Source organism: Coenobita brevimanus, chromosome 72, assembly GCF_032717465.1.
Source record: "Coenobita brevimanus isolate Jiangsu-jjx chromosome 72, ASM3271746v2, whole genome shotgun sequence".
NCBI lineage: Eukaryota > Metazoa > Arthropoda > Malacostraca > Decapoda > Coenobitidae > Coenobita > Coenobita brevimanus.
Genome location: NC_137025.1, coordinates 7,273,133 through 7,288,808, shown reverse-complemented (window position 1 = coordinate 7,288,808; position 15,676 = coordinate 7,273,133). Strand labels below are relative to the sequence as shown.

Below are 15,676 nucleotides of genomic sequence, written 5' to 3'. Positions count from 1 at the left end.
AGAAGTGGGCGAAATCTGTAGAGTTCACTCTAGCACGATCACCCCCGGTCCAACACGGTCATACTAGACATTCCCATGATGATGATAGCCAATGAAAACTTCTGATCAAGTAGCCTTCCCCGCCCGCTATCGTGACGTGATCGTGATGCCGCCCAATTAAAAACGCTTCTGGTGTCACGTGATGTTTTGTTTAAATTTCTCCTGCCACAGCGCCACTCAGTCGCATAATTGCATTGGAAGGTGCTTTTTTCTTGCTGCATTTTCTGCCCTTCTTACTGCATTTTACCCTGCTCACGATGCCTAGGAAGCCTTCTGAGAACCCCCAAGAAGCGTCGGCACCTCCCTCAGGCCACCAAGCTAGAAAGCATCGAGAGGAAGAAGAAAGGGGAGAGGAAAGTTGACACTGCCAAGGCCTACGACATGAATGAAGCCAACGTGATCATAATAAAAAACTAAGACAAGATCCTGGCAGCCGAAGGTTATCACACGGCACTTCATACCAGGTTTGCCGAGGATACGATGGTAAATCGGAACGGTAACGTGGTAAAATTGCCGACGATACCACGGGCATTTGGAATTCATCTGGATGGATTCCTGCCGAGGATACGGGCAAAACAGTGTGACCAAAACCCAGGCGACTCGACAGAGAATGTATCGTACTACTGCATTGAACATTTAGCCTGACACTGAATACATATTAATATTTTAGAATAAATATCAATCGTTCTGAAACCCTTCTCATCGGCGTGCGTACCAGTTTATAAACAAAAATGCTTCTCCTTATTCTCTACCGAGTCAGCGACAGCGATCACTTTCCACAGTCACGAGACGGGGCTCTGGCAACAGTGTGAGAAGCATGCACTTTGCCGAGGATTACAGTCCTAGGACAGGCAGAAGCAGGACCTTCCATGGCTGTGGACGAAGATAGTGATTCTGAGTGAGATTTCGAAGGATTTATGAGGGAGGTTGAGGAGGAACAACAGCCATTACACGCTAGTGACGCCAGCAGCCATCCTCCAGGGACCCAGTAGGACTACCTACAGCCTTGGATACCACCTTCCATTCCCAGCAAGCCCACCAACACTATCCTAAAAGGTTAGTTATCATTCATAGCACAGTGCCATTTATAATACTGTAATTACAATAGTACCAATATATGTACAGGTATATGGTAGGTATTTAGGGTGACTTTTCCGAGGGTTGCTGACATAATTCATTTTTCCCCATAAACTCTATTGTTAGTCCAACACGTTTTTGGTCCAACACGTGACCCATGCATGACAATATTACCGTGCTGGATGCGAGGGTACTGTACATAACTCCCTACCCGACATGCAAAGCACCTATTTAAGACCTTATTCACACAAAAAAGGGACAGAAAGCACAAAATAAATGAAAAGGAACTAAGGAATGAGGAATCAGAAGTGAGTAACGAAAATATTTAGCAGTGTACAGGGTACTTACAACACGTCCATGGCCGTTATGAAGATTAACCCGCCTCCTCTGAGGCTTTGGCATTGGTGAAAACGCTCTTGATGCATGTACAGTAATCCAGTGTTGTGCTGCACTTAATCCTTTGCATTGTGAATTATAATTGTTTAACACAGCACATTCTCTTCTTACTTGCACCACACCACTGCAACAGCCAGTTTGCAATCTGTACTTAATCCTTTGCACCCTGAACTCTTAATTTCTTAACACTGCACAACACTGTCAATTCCCATGTGGTCTAGTGGCGAGGTAATGCAGTTTATTCACTGTTTATTCACAAAAACGAGCACGTGCAGCATCCACTGCGATGAGCGTCTAGTCACGATGGTAGGTAGGTGGTAACTGGGGAGGGGAGGGAAGGGGCCACACGTAAACACAGCTGTTCGGTGCCGCACACCAAGTTCAAATTTAGGGCGAAAAAAAGTCAAAATTTTTTGCTTTTTTATGTTTTTTGGCCATTTTTGGGTTCCCAAGGCCCAGGCCCAAAATGTCTGAACACTGGGAAGTCTGGTTACTGGATGTCCAGATATTAAAGGGATTACTGTATATACAATATTTATCATACTGTATATACAATATTTATCATACATACAGCAACAGTGTGAGAGTGAAGGGCAGCACTGACGAGCTGGCAACTCACCCAGATGCCACCTGCTGGGCTAGGCCATGCAGGTGTTCGCGGGCAGATTTGCATTTGCGAAAGTGCTTCCGCAAGGGAAAAACCAAGAATATGAGTAGAATTTGTTCCAAACGCAAATCCACAAATGATCATCACACTTCCACAATTGCGGAATTTGTGGTTTGCGGAAGTGATTGTGGAAGTGCCCAGCTCTATATCTATCTATCTCTAGCCAGACGCCATAAACCCATAAAGGGTGGCCGTTTGACTCTGAATTAGTTGTTTTACAGGATGGGGCACTAACCCTCTGCCAACCCACTTGCTGACACATAGGGAACATGTATGGGTTGGTTATATGGTTACCAGGCAGTGTCGTAAATGATTTCCTGGCTTACAGGAAACCATCAGGCTTGTTACTAAATGTAAAGTCACCTAAGAAGGAAAGAAGAGTAATAAAAATTGACAGAAAAGATGGGAGAAACAGGAAGAGAGGAAAGCAGACACAGAAAAAGAACAATAATGGTGAAGGAAGAAGTAGACAGCACTACATCTAGTGAGTGGACGATGGTTGCCAACATCTATCACAAACAGAGGATCAAGCATGATGAATATGGTATGTATGGAGATGTGCATGGCGAGGATTTTACCTCTCTCGTACTTAAACAGTCAAGAAAATTATCATCACACAGGTTTTTTGCAAGAGCAGCTACAGAAAATTCCTGTACAGGTATATGTACATAAATCTGATTGTATGGTGGATCTGGGATTTTGAAGGATGTGACTTAACACCCCCTCTTCTTTCTTTCCTTCCTTCTGCCTGTAGGTGACTCTACACTGAGTGACAAGCCAAATGGTTTCCTGTACACCAGGATACCATTTACTATACTGGGTGGTAACCATATAACCAAATTTTGGCACCTGGTGGTTTAGTGTGTAATTATTGTGCTCCAATCGGATTGAGCCGGTGAAGGTTTATATCCACGGGGTGGTTGGGGCTGACTGTTCATGTAATGCCACTCAGGGATGAGTGAGGCTGGTCACTCTCATCTTAAATGTCGGGACCAACTGCCTAGCCCCAGGCTTCTACGCTCCTCAAGAAGCAATGTAGGATTGGATGATGAATGGATGGATTGAATGATATGTGAATAACTGTGTGGTCCATGTCAGTGGGCATTCTGTTTCACAGTTCTCTCCTTTTGGTGCTTTCTCTGTTTTTGTTTCTGGATCCCACCTTCCCTAACCTCTTCAGTGAATGATCATAATATATCATCATCATTAACATCTGGACCTCCTTTCCCACCCTAGGGCAGGATGAGCAGTAGCAATGTCCAGACAGCCCAAGCCTGCCCAATCCAATGGGCCACACTTCCAATCACTCATCATTCAAGTCCCCCGAATCCTGACTCTAACTGGTAGATGGAGGTGCCCATCATCCACTCACTCAACACAGGAATGCCATATGGTCTCTACACTGAGTGACAAGCCAAATGGTTTCCTGTACCCAGGAAACCACTTACTACACTGGGTGGTAACCATATAACTGTGGTTTTTGGCCGGATTAAGTGTCCCCCAGATTCCCCTATCAAAAGTCACTTAATGATGGCAAATGTTTTCATGATGTTATATAAATAAACATTATATGTTTCTTAACACTGCCAATCTCCCCTCTCCCACACACACAAGACACCATCACAAGGCGCCAATAACTACGCAATAAGATTAACACCAAATTAAGTACAAAGAAAATGGAAAACTGGACGGCCTATGTAATAACAATCACTCCACAGACCCCTCTCTGCTGTACAAAATACTTATCAGTATCATTGAAACATAAGCATGCACCTCGAAGACTAACACAGCCATCATCTTCAACACCCAACACATCCCTTCCTACAAAGAACAAGCAAACATACTCATGAATCATTATGTAAACATAATCACTTAACACCAACATGCACTGAGTCTGAAAACAACACTAACAACATAAGAAGTATTTTCCACTCCATCACCATGCAACCCCATTCATCCCAGAACAGACACATAACATTCTAAAAAAAAAAAAAAAAAAAAAAAAAAAAAAAAAAAGGGGGGGGGGGGGGGGACAGGGCCGGATGGCATCAGAAACCTGCACCTGAAACATTTAGGAACACAAAGCATCCAGGCCATCACAAACATTAGCAACTAGTTATTCAAACAATGTAGCATTCCCAGTATTTGGAAACATGGAACAATTATCTATCTATCTATCTATTGCCAGATGCCTCAATCCCGTTTGGGGTGGCCACAAACAAATCGCCTCCAAGTCGCCCTGTCCCCCGCCATTTCACTACCCTGCTCCCAACTCACACCCCCCTCTCTCATATACCTCTCCACCCCATCCCTCCATCTCATCCTCGGTCTCCCCCTCCCTCTTCCACCCTCCACCTCACTCACATACACTCTCTTCGTCAGTCTTTCACCCTCCATCCTCTCCACATGGCCAAACCACCTCAGTGTGTTCCTCACAACGCTTCCTATCACATCCACATCAACACCACAACGCTTATCACTACACTTAAACTAAACAAGGACCCAACACACACTGCTTTGTACAGACCCATAACAATACTTAGCACACTGTCCAAAATAAGTGAACACCAAATTCTCAATGAAGTCACAACCCACGTCCCCTTTGCTCCTTCACAATGTGGATTCAGAACACTACAATCTACAAACAACTTATAGACTAATATCATACAACGAGCACTGGATGGTATCAACTCTGTGACACCTGACAAACAAACACTTCTTACAACAACAGGCATTATCTGAGTCTTTGCTGCCATCCCCTGATGCCTTATCACCAAAAAATATAACACACACACACACACACATACACACACAAAACAGTGGGCCAACTATCTGTCGGACAAGTACATGTTATATTCCAAGAAAAGTCATTCTGAACAAAGGGCTCCATCTTCTCACCCACACTCTTCAACTTTTACATGAATGACATTTCTACACCCCTGCCACCTACAAACATTGCCTCATATGCAGATGACATGACCATAACAACTACACACCATAATGCACACTGCAACAGGACTACCTCAACACACCGCTGGCTTTGATCAAGGACAACAGGCTGACAATCATCCCCAGCCAAGTGCAAAATCTCACTCATCACCAGTGGTAAACATGAACACAACTGCTTCCCTCACATCACACTTAACAGTGTATATGTGCCAAACACCCTCACCACTAACATCCCTGGAGTGACACATGATACTGGACTCACCTTCAAGAACCATGAACAAGACATCAAGAGGTAGTGCACTGCCAGACTCAGTCCACTCAGGGCTACTACCAGGCCAGGCTTTCAGCAACAAATAGAAACACTCTACTCTACACACATGAATGTAGATCAGTGATGTCTTATGCCTCCTTGGTATGAGCTCCTAATACTCACTACATCATCTCTGCATATATTGTACACAACAATGTCCACCACCACCACTGGCTGTACCAAAACCACTCTCACAGCTCATTTACACTCTGAAACTAAAGTCTTCCCTGCCAGATTATCTTAATACGAAAGGCCCACAATTCTATGTAGTAAACTGTGCCAATACACAACAACCGTGCCATTACATGACACACACAACACACCAAGGCACATGAAACAATCACCACACAAATGGTATCAGACCCTTTGCAACAGTATCCTACCTCCAAACATTTCAACACTAACAATGAAGAAACACCTACATACCTCACTTTACCAACAGGACAATACAACAACTCAATTACAGCACTACTGTATATTACAGGCCCTCACCTCCTGATGTCCATTTTTCATGAGTGTCTTTAAATAAAGATGATTGAGTTCATCTAGCAAGGCTTAGAGCAGGACATCACTCTGCCCTCCTCAGGTACCAGCTTAGATTTAGCTGGGTGGGATCACAGATGACATGTGCACAGCTTGTTAAACCTGCACAAAAAATATGACACACATAACGGAGCATGACACAACACAGGTTATACTGTACTAAGATGCAGACACATCAAAGGTATTGTGAACCTACGGAACAACTCCACAGGGGCAGTAGCTTACCTGTGGTTGATGGATCTGCTCGATCAGATGGACAAGGGTTTAGCAACAATCATTGCTTTTACTTATTAATAATCTTTTCTCCATGTTGCTATTTTTCAAGTTTTGGTTCAACAATTCATATTATATGACCATCTTACCTTATCGTCATACGTTTCACGGTTCCACTTCGGCACCTTTTCTCTGCTGGCATGACCCTCTGTCCCAAATTTGCTCTCATGAATTTTTCTCTCAATGGCTGCTAGATTCCAGTCTGACTTCTCAATTTTCCCAATGGCTCGTACCAGATCCTGGGGAATCACAGATCGCAGGTCAAACTTACTGGTAGAGGAAATGACATATAACTGTTAAAAGCAGCCAGTCTCATAACATTTCCATTAACTCTCTGCCATAGGCAACTTGTTGACTGGAGGGGAAGAATATAAAAAAATAAAAAAAAACAAATAATAAAAAACCACCACAGCAGATACCACATGACTAGGCATTTTTTACTTATTTCCATAAGATTTTTGTTTCATCATCATCATCTGGACCTCCTTTCTCACCCTAGGGCAGGGTGAGGAGTAGCAATGTCCAGATGGCACAAATCTGCCCAATCCAATGGGGTATGCTTTCATTCACTCATCATTCAAGCCTCTGGCATCCTGGCGCTATCTGATATGCCAAAAACATTCACCACGTTCTGTAGCTTCACATACAGTAAACATATCCAACAGAGTCAAGCCAGAAACTGCCACGTTAAAAAGGGGTGCCAAATACCTGATCATGCACTTCTTCTCACAATATTCATCCAGCCAGCTCAATCTCTTGTCAGTCCCCTAGCCTCACCGACTTCCAAACCTCTCTTCCTCACACATTCATCCACCATATCCCTCCATCTTCTCCTTGGCTTACCTCGCCTCCCCCATCCTTCAAATTCACTCAGATATACCTTTTTCACCACTCTAATGATATCCAATCTCTCCACATGACCATACCATCTCAGTACACTCTCTTAGATTCTGCTGTCCACAGACTTCCTCACTCCCAAGAATCATTATTTCATATCCGATCCAATCTCTGTGCTCCACATACATTCCTCAGCAGTCCCATCTCCACTGCTCTCACTCTTGACTTTCAATATACCACACCATAGTCTCACATCAATATGTTAAAGTTCACACTCAGTCCTTCATGTAAGCCTTGTGCAGCTGCAACACTCAAGCCTATGTTTCTTATCAAGGCCTTCATTGCACTAGCTACTTTCCTTCCTTGTGTCACTCTACTTTCAACTTCTGCACATTTTCCTCATTTCTATCACTGTACCCAGGTATTTGAACTCTCTCACCAATTCCATTCTCTCTTCATTCACTCTAACTTCACACTGGGAGTCACCTTCTCTCTCAATAACCATCATTTTACTCTTTTCTACATTTACTCTCGAGGCACGCCGCTCAAAGACATCAACAAAACTCTGCACTAGTCTACCAAGTTCTTGTCTGGTATTTGATAGTAGTACTGCATCATCAACATACAACAAATCTGAGATATTCCATCCATCACCATTCATTACCAATGCCATCCTTCCCCCCCTCTCCATTACTTGTGTTTTTACTTCTCTCTTCACCCCATCCATATATATATTGAACAACCATGGGGACATCACACAACCTTGTCGCATACCCATGCCGATCGAGAACCATTCACTTAGGAAACTCTTGACCGCACCTAGTAGCTTACCATTTACACCGCACATGTGCAAAAGCTTTCACAATCCTTCTATGTCTACTTTGTCGTATGTTTTTTTATGCTATAAACACATTCTAGTCCTCCTCACAAGCCTTCTCCACTATCTGTCTCATTGCAAATATCTGATCCACACATCCTCTACCACTCCTAAAGCAACCATGTTCATCACTCACCAGGACTTCTGATATCTCTCTTACTTTCTCAATAATAATTCTTGCATATACTTTCCCTACCACACTCAATAAACTTATGCCATGATAATTCCTGCACTCATTTCGTTCAACTTTATCTTTGTACAGGTGTACAACCACAGTCTTTTTCCACTCTGCTGGCACAGTTTCACTCATCCATGCCTTCTTATATATCTCCAACAAGCACTTCATTCCACTCTCTCCACTACACTTAATCATCTCTGCATACAACTCATCATCCCCAGCTGCTTTCCCATTTTTCAGCTGTTTCGCAGCATTTTTCACCTGTGCGAGTGTCACATTTCCTATCTCTGCATTCCTTCTCTGCACACCCCCCAACCCAATCACATTTACAGCAGCTCTGCTCTCTCTATTCCCATTCATCAGGCTTTCAAAATTTTTCCATGTGGTTCTTACTTCATCCCCATCAGTTAATAATCTACCACTTACATCCTTCACACTTTCACACTTCTTTCCCCTGTCACTTCTACACCTCTTTCCAGAATAACTTCCTATTTTCAGAGTAATTTGCATTCACTTTTCTTCCAAGATCATCATTTACCACCTCCTTTTTCCTCTTCACTAGTCTCTTTACATGCTTCTTGCTCTCAATATATTCAGTTCTTATTTCAATTGAACTCCTGTCCTGTAACCACTCTAGCCATTTATTCCTCTTTTCCTCCACTGCTCTCTCAACCTCTCCATCCCACCATGCTGTACCTTTCTTCTTTGTTGTTACTCTTGCCACACCACACACTGCTTTAGCATTTCTAACTAAGCAATCCCTATATGCATTCCACAGGCTGTCCAGATCCATTTCATTCCAATTCATTGATTCTATCTCCTCCCCTACTTTGGTCCTGTATTCATCTGCCATTTCTTTGGTCCTCAGCTTCTCGACTTTCAATCTTTCTCCCTGACTGCTCCTCTTTCTTCTGGTCCACCTCACTCCTCTTCACTTGATCTTGCATACCACAATCATAAGATCTGACAGACCTCCACATCTTCCTCTCACGGCCCTCGTATCAGCAACCATTCCCAGAATCGACCTCTCAACGAGCACGTAATCAATCAGGCTTCTTTCAAAACGATTCCTATTCCCTCAATACCATGTATATTTTGTGCATCTTTGTGTTTGAAATACGAGTTACAAATGCACAACCTCCTTTCCTGACACATATCCTTCAGTTGCTTCCCATTGTCATTTTCTCCTGGCACTCCATTACAATCTATTATGTCATCCTCAGGACCAGTGCCTACTCTTTCTTTCATATCGCTCCTTATGATCACTTTATAGCTCCTGAGCAATTCTCCCACTGCTTCATCCAGCTCATCCCAAAACCTGTCTTTCTCTCTCTCATCATCATACGGTGCATATTTCTCTCTGTCACTCCTGTAATCACACAGTACGTGTGCTACAATCACAGCCACTTTCACCTTCTCAAACTTGAACTTGACATACACACATCTCAAGCTGACACATTTGTAATCTCACATTCCACTCTCCCACACTTCATTCATCAACAAAGCAACTCTTTCCTTGCATCTTCCTCGCCCATTCATGTCCAACCTCACACACATACACCCTCCCACTCCTCCACTTCACACCCTTTCATTTTTGTTTCACATAATGCCATCACGACATATCTTGCACTTTTGAACACACTCACCACTTCAACCCTCTTGCTCTCCTCATTCACACCTCTCACATTCCACATGGTCATGTGAATCTGCCCAATTCGATGGGGTCCTGGGCAGGTACTGGGCCCTCCGAGGCTCTCCAAAACATTTGCCATGATTAAGTGATTTTATAAAGGGGAATCTGGGGAACACTTAACTTGGCCAAAAACCCTGGTTATATGGTTACCACCCAGCGTAGTGAATGGTTTCCTGGGTACAGGAAAACAATTTGGCTTGTCACTCAGAGTAAAGACCATAAGGAATCCCTATACTGAGTGAATGGATGATGGGTGCCCCTATCTTCCATCTTGTACATGTTCATATTTATTCTATTTCTATATTCTATTTCTGCAAATCACATTTGGTTTCTTTTAATGTATATTTCAGTGGTAGATGGAGACACTCCCCATTAACTCACTCAATGTAATGCTGCTCTCGGGTGCCTTTTCCTGTCTTCCTTCCTTCCTCTTCTGTCTCTCCTTCATTCTTTCCATCTATCTACGGGTAACTCTACCCCAAGTGAAAAGCCAAATGGTTTCCTGTACACCAGGAAACCATTTAGTATGCTGGGTGGTAACCATATAACCAAATTTTATGGCACATGGTGGTTTAGTGGGTAATTAAGGCTCCTCAATCAGACTGAGCCGATGCAGGTTTATGTTCAAGGGGTAGTTAGAGTTCACTGCTCATGTAATGCCACTCTCATTTTAAATGTCAGGACCAACTTGCCTAGCCCTGGGCTCCTATACTTCTAATGAGGCACCACTGGATTTGATGATGATGATGATGATGATGATGATGATGATGATGATGATGATAAGTAACTGAATAATTCTGATACCGGAAAGTTTTATATTTTGGCTAAAATTTATAGTAAAAATTATGATTTTTCAGTCTTTATTTTTTATTTCATCATCATCATCTAATCCTGTGTTGCCCCATGAAAAGCATAGGAGTCCAGGGCTAGGCAAGTTGGTCCTGGCATTTAAGATGAGTGACCAGCCTCACTCATCCCTGAGTGGCAATATGTGAGCAATAAACCCCAACTACCCTTCCAAATTTGGAAGTGGGAACCTGCACAGACTCAATCCAAGTAGAGCGCTTTAATCACCCACTAAACCACTGGCTGCCATAATCTGGTTATATGGTTACCACCCAGCATGGCAAATGGTTTCCTGGTGTACAGGAAACCATTTGGCATGTCACCTCAGTGTAGAGTCACCCACAGGCAGATGAATGAGGAATAAATGAAGGAAAAAAGATAGAAGAGGGAGTGCAGAGTCACCTGATGGCACAAGGAAATGGAAAGAATGAAGGAAAAGAGGAAAGGGCAGTCAACCGAGAGCACCACTAAATTGAGAGAGTGGATAGTGAGTGCACCCACAATTTTATTTATACAAATTACTTTTAATGAGTCCTACTCTGGGCATAGGCTTCACAGCCCATTCCCATGGCCCACCAGTCCACCTACATACCATACACCTAAACATGTCACCATATCTACATATTATAAATACCAGAAGTGGGCTTCTCAATGTTCAATTCCAAACAAAAAGCATCTTAAAATGTCAATCTATCTATCTATTGCTGGACGCCATAATCCCATAAGGGATGGCCATTTGACTTTGAGTTATTTGTTTAACGGGGAGGGGCACTAATCCTCCACCAACCCACTTGCTGACACATACAGTAGGGAGCATGTATGGTTTGGTTATATGGTTACCAACCAGCGTTGTAAATGGTTTCTTGGCTGACAGGAAACCATTTGGCTTGTCACTCAATGTAAAGCCACCTGTAAAGGAAAGAAAAGCAATAAGAAGTGACAGGAAAGATGGGTGAAACAGGAAGAGAGGGCAGGCACAGAAAAAGAATGGTAAAGGTTAAGGACAAAGTAGGCAGCACTACATGAAGTGAGTGGATGATGGTCGCCACCACCTACCACTATCATAAAAGATTTTTTCATGGCAATATGGAAATTTTTGGAAAAACTTTTAGATTATCCATGGCAGCTATTGGGTTAGAGCATAGAAATACAAGGCTAGTGTACCACAGTCATGATTATTTAAGGTTAAGATTGCATTACATGATTTGTATTGGGGGGGGGGGGAAATTGGGGGGGGGGAGGGGGGAGGTCATCTTTAGGAGCTGACTAAATATTAAAAGTCTTTCAGTGTCTCGTACAACTCCTGCAGCACATCTCACACCTGCCTATTCATTCTTGTTATGGTGCCTCCATTTCACAAACCTTTATTTTCCTATCTACTTGCACATTCCCTCCTAACTGGCCACTCCTCAGAATATTCTCCACTACCCACCATGCTTTCAATCACATCTAACAATCACCATGACACACCCCATTACCTTACACATACCCCACTATCCACCAAACTATACACCCAACCACCACATCCTCACTACCCCCACACCTCTCATTCTCTACTACAAAACTATCCCTCCATCCCTACTCCCACCCCCACTATCATTACATCCTCAATCACCTTAGGCTTGTCAGTGAGGTTTGAAAATCAAGTTGTTAGCAGTCTTCAGTGGGCCGACATGCCTAATCATACACTCACTCAATTTCAAAATACATACCTGACTCCACCACACCTTCCAATTCATATCAAATCTCTCACTCCTAATTAAATCCCCCCACTTCACATCTCACCTCCCACCCAGCACTCACCCTAGGCTTGCTAGTGTTGCTGGAGACCCCAGATATGGATGTGAACTTGGCCTCTAGTCCTTTCACTCTGTCTGAGAAGTCTTCGCTAGGCTCCATGGCTCCAGCTCTACGCTCAGTCTTCTCCTCACTTGCCCCTCTCTCCTGAAAGTCCAATGGGTGTATTAGTGACAAGCATAAAGACAAGGTGAGTAGATGGCAATTATAGTCAATCCCTCATTAGCCCCTCTTAGACTCTGTGGCTAAGACTAGACAACTATAGTACAGAATATTTAGGGGTGTGAGAGAGTGTGGCATCAGGAGTAAGGGAGTGAGTATATTCACAACAGATTGTGGAGGTTATGGTGCTATATACTGGTGACAAAAAGCACGAATGCAAGCCATGTATAAAGGCATAAGAATGCAATATGGTTTTCATAAGCATTAATTAGTTACAAAAAGAGTTTAATGTATAGATAGCTAAGTGGAAAACATAGATAATTAGATAATAGGATATACACTCACATACCAACACAGAATATTACTGGGGAAAAAAAAAAAAAAAAAGTAAGATATCAATCCATAGAAATTTACACCCTCACCCTGGCCTAGGGTGGGAAAGGAGGTTCAGATGATGATGATGATGATAATGAAAAATTTACAGCTTCCTTTTGGTGTTACTTTATTATGGCCACCACTAGATTTTACTCCTCTTGTAATAATGGAGTTCAAAATTACAATTATCTCCACAAACACTCTAAGCACAATGACATTTTTGGGGGGACTGGGAGGACACTACCACCAGATGGCTTCCCTCAACTTGGAGGAAACTTCCAAGAGTAAAGGGGTTAGAACTGGTAGAGTACCATCATTTATCCCTTTAGTACAGTGAAGTTCTCAGTTTATAATACTTGCTGACCCCCCATCCCTAGCTCACGGGATACTATCACAGTGAAGGAAGCAAGAGAATAAAGGCAAATCTTAAAGGTTCACTCTGTTCTATAAGGCTACTTACTCAAGCTACTCACTAATCAACCCCAGCAATCGAGTGAAATTTTTTATCTTAGCCTACTCAAACAATTTCCAGACAATTTTACTCACCTTGAAATAAACATTTTTAACTGGAGGGGTTAGACATAGCATTCATTAACCCCAATATTATCAAAGGGCTCTTCTAAACTGAATAAAATCTAAAATAATTTAATGTAGTACAGTAATAAGAAACTTGGAAAAAGTCACCAGATTCAAGGGGTTCAGACTTAAAAAGTGTTACTAGCAAATGTAATCACTTTTCAAATGCTTCAATAAAATAAAAATCTGTCAGAATGAAAAGAACATCAACAATAACAAAAATTAATAAAATTCTAAAACATGGAACATTAAGGTTAATAACAAAGACAGTATAGCAAGTCCTCAGTGTAAACAGCCTCCTCCCCCCTCCTTTTTGCCATTTTTTTGCCATTAAGTTCAACCAAATTAAAGAAAACTGACTATTAAAGTTACATTGCTACCTATTATAGCTGACTCGCCTGTTTTCCCCCAATTAAGGGCATCAGTTGTATGCTGAAAGTTAATATTTAAGACCATAATCTTACCATAATCTTTACTTCAAACAAGCACTGCCGGTAGTAGTTGTAGAATAGTAGTAGCAGTAGTAGTAATAGTAGTAGTAGTAATAGCAGCCATGGTAAGCAACGAACACAGAAATTCACTTAAGCTCACTGAATTCCTGTCACAGAAGATTTGCACCCAGGCTGAGACAAGTGAAATCAACCAACAAAGGTTAACACATACAAAGCCAGAGATTAGCAATGAACAAGAGGCAAGACAAAAGGGTCAGCTGCAGCGCATAACTGGAAAACTTACAGCAGACCAGTGCAGAAGAGCTGATATGTCACAGGAGGTTGGGGCATCAAACTGACAACCCTGTCTTTCAAGGCAAAAGACCTCCACTTAAACAAAAAAGAATTTACTGACACCATAGCCTTCAGATATGGATGGCCAACAGATAGCCTACCTCAACACTGTGCCTGTGGGACTGCCTTTGATGCAAACCATGCAAGAAGGACGGCTTTGTTTGCATTCAGCATGATTAAGTAAATGGCCTCACTGCAAAAATGCCACACGAAATATGCCATGATGTCGCCACAGAGCCACCTCTGCTACCTCTGGACAGCGAGTACTTCACCCACAGAACAGCAATACATCAAATGATGCAAGCATGGATGTCAGCACTCGAGGTTTCTGGACACGTGAGCGGAGGGCTTTCTTCGACATTTGGATATCTGATCCTATGGCTGCATGTCATCATGAACTGCCCCTTGAGGCTGCACACAAAAAGAATGAACAAGAAAAAAACAGGAACTACCAAGAAAGGATCCAACATGTGGACCACGGTCGATTCACTCCCCTAGTGTTCACAACATCAGGTGGGATGGGTCCAAAATCAGTGAAAGTCTACTCAAGACTGGCAGAGGTTCTTTCTGGGATGATATGTTAACCCCAGAGTTCTGTTATGGCCTGAGTGAGTTGCTGACTGTCATTCTCCCCTATAAGGTCTGCACTCCTATGCCTCGGAGGCACAAGATCATCAGCCCTCAGGCCTGTCTCTCAGGCAGATATGGATTATGAAGTTACTGTGGTCGAGAGTCGTATAGACCAGCAACTCCAACTGATTAATGTCTTTATTAATGCTGTAATGTTAATGAATAAAAATAAATTAATAAAAGCAGCAGTAGATGGTTGGTAACCACAGCCGCTGGCATGCTTGGGGCCAACGGATTATAATATAGGGGTTAGTGTTAACCTTCCCATTACAACTAGTAATAATAGTACTAGCAGCCCCAACTTCATCTGACCATGAACTCAATGGGCTGCAAGCTGAACCTGTCTCTCTGCTGCAGTCCACCATCTTCCTTCCAGGTGTCAGGGAGAGTGCTGAGGGATGTCTGTATAACCAAGAAGTGAAGCTACCCATTTTATCAGTGTTACCACATGAAAGCATCTCTTTCAAGCACTACAACTGCCTGTACTGTAGTTAAACACAAACCAATTAAATCAGAGATACCATCAATACAGAATCAACAAAATGCAGAAAACAAATAAAACCGAGCAACCGCCAATATTCCAGCAATTCAAAAGATATGTGACACAGGCAATGAACTGTTCTAAACTGTGAGGTGTTCAGAATTACAATGGCCAACTCTTCTGTG

The 15,676-nt window shown here is 42.7% G+C and overlaps 1 protein-coding gene across 1 annotated transcript in view; it reads right to left on the bottom strand.

The window, feature by feature from the left end:
- The window catches only part of Mical (Molecule interacting with CasL), a 302,955-nt gene that overhangs the window by 132,960 nt on the left and 154,319 nt on the right, over nucleotides 1-15,676 (bottom strand). Inside the window, exons 18-19 of the mRNA XM_080278020.1 lie at nucleotides 12,489-12,629; nucleotides 6,344-6,493 (exon numbers count right to left, since the gene is read on the bottom strand). Coding sequence (XP_080134146.1) covers nucleotides 6,344-6,493; nucleotides 12,489-12,629 — 291 coding nt within the window. The remainder of the gene's footprint in view (nucleotides 1-6,343; nucleotides 6,494-12,488; nucleotides 12,630-15,676) is intronic.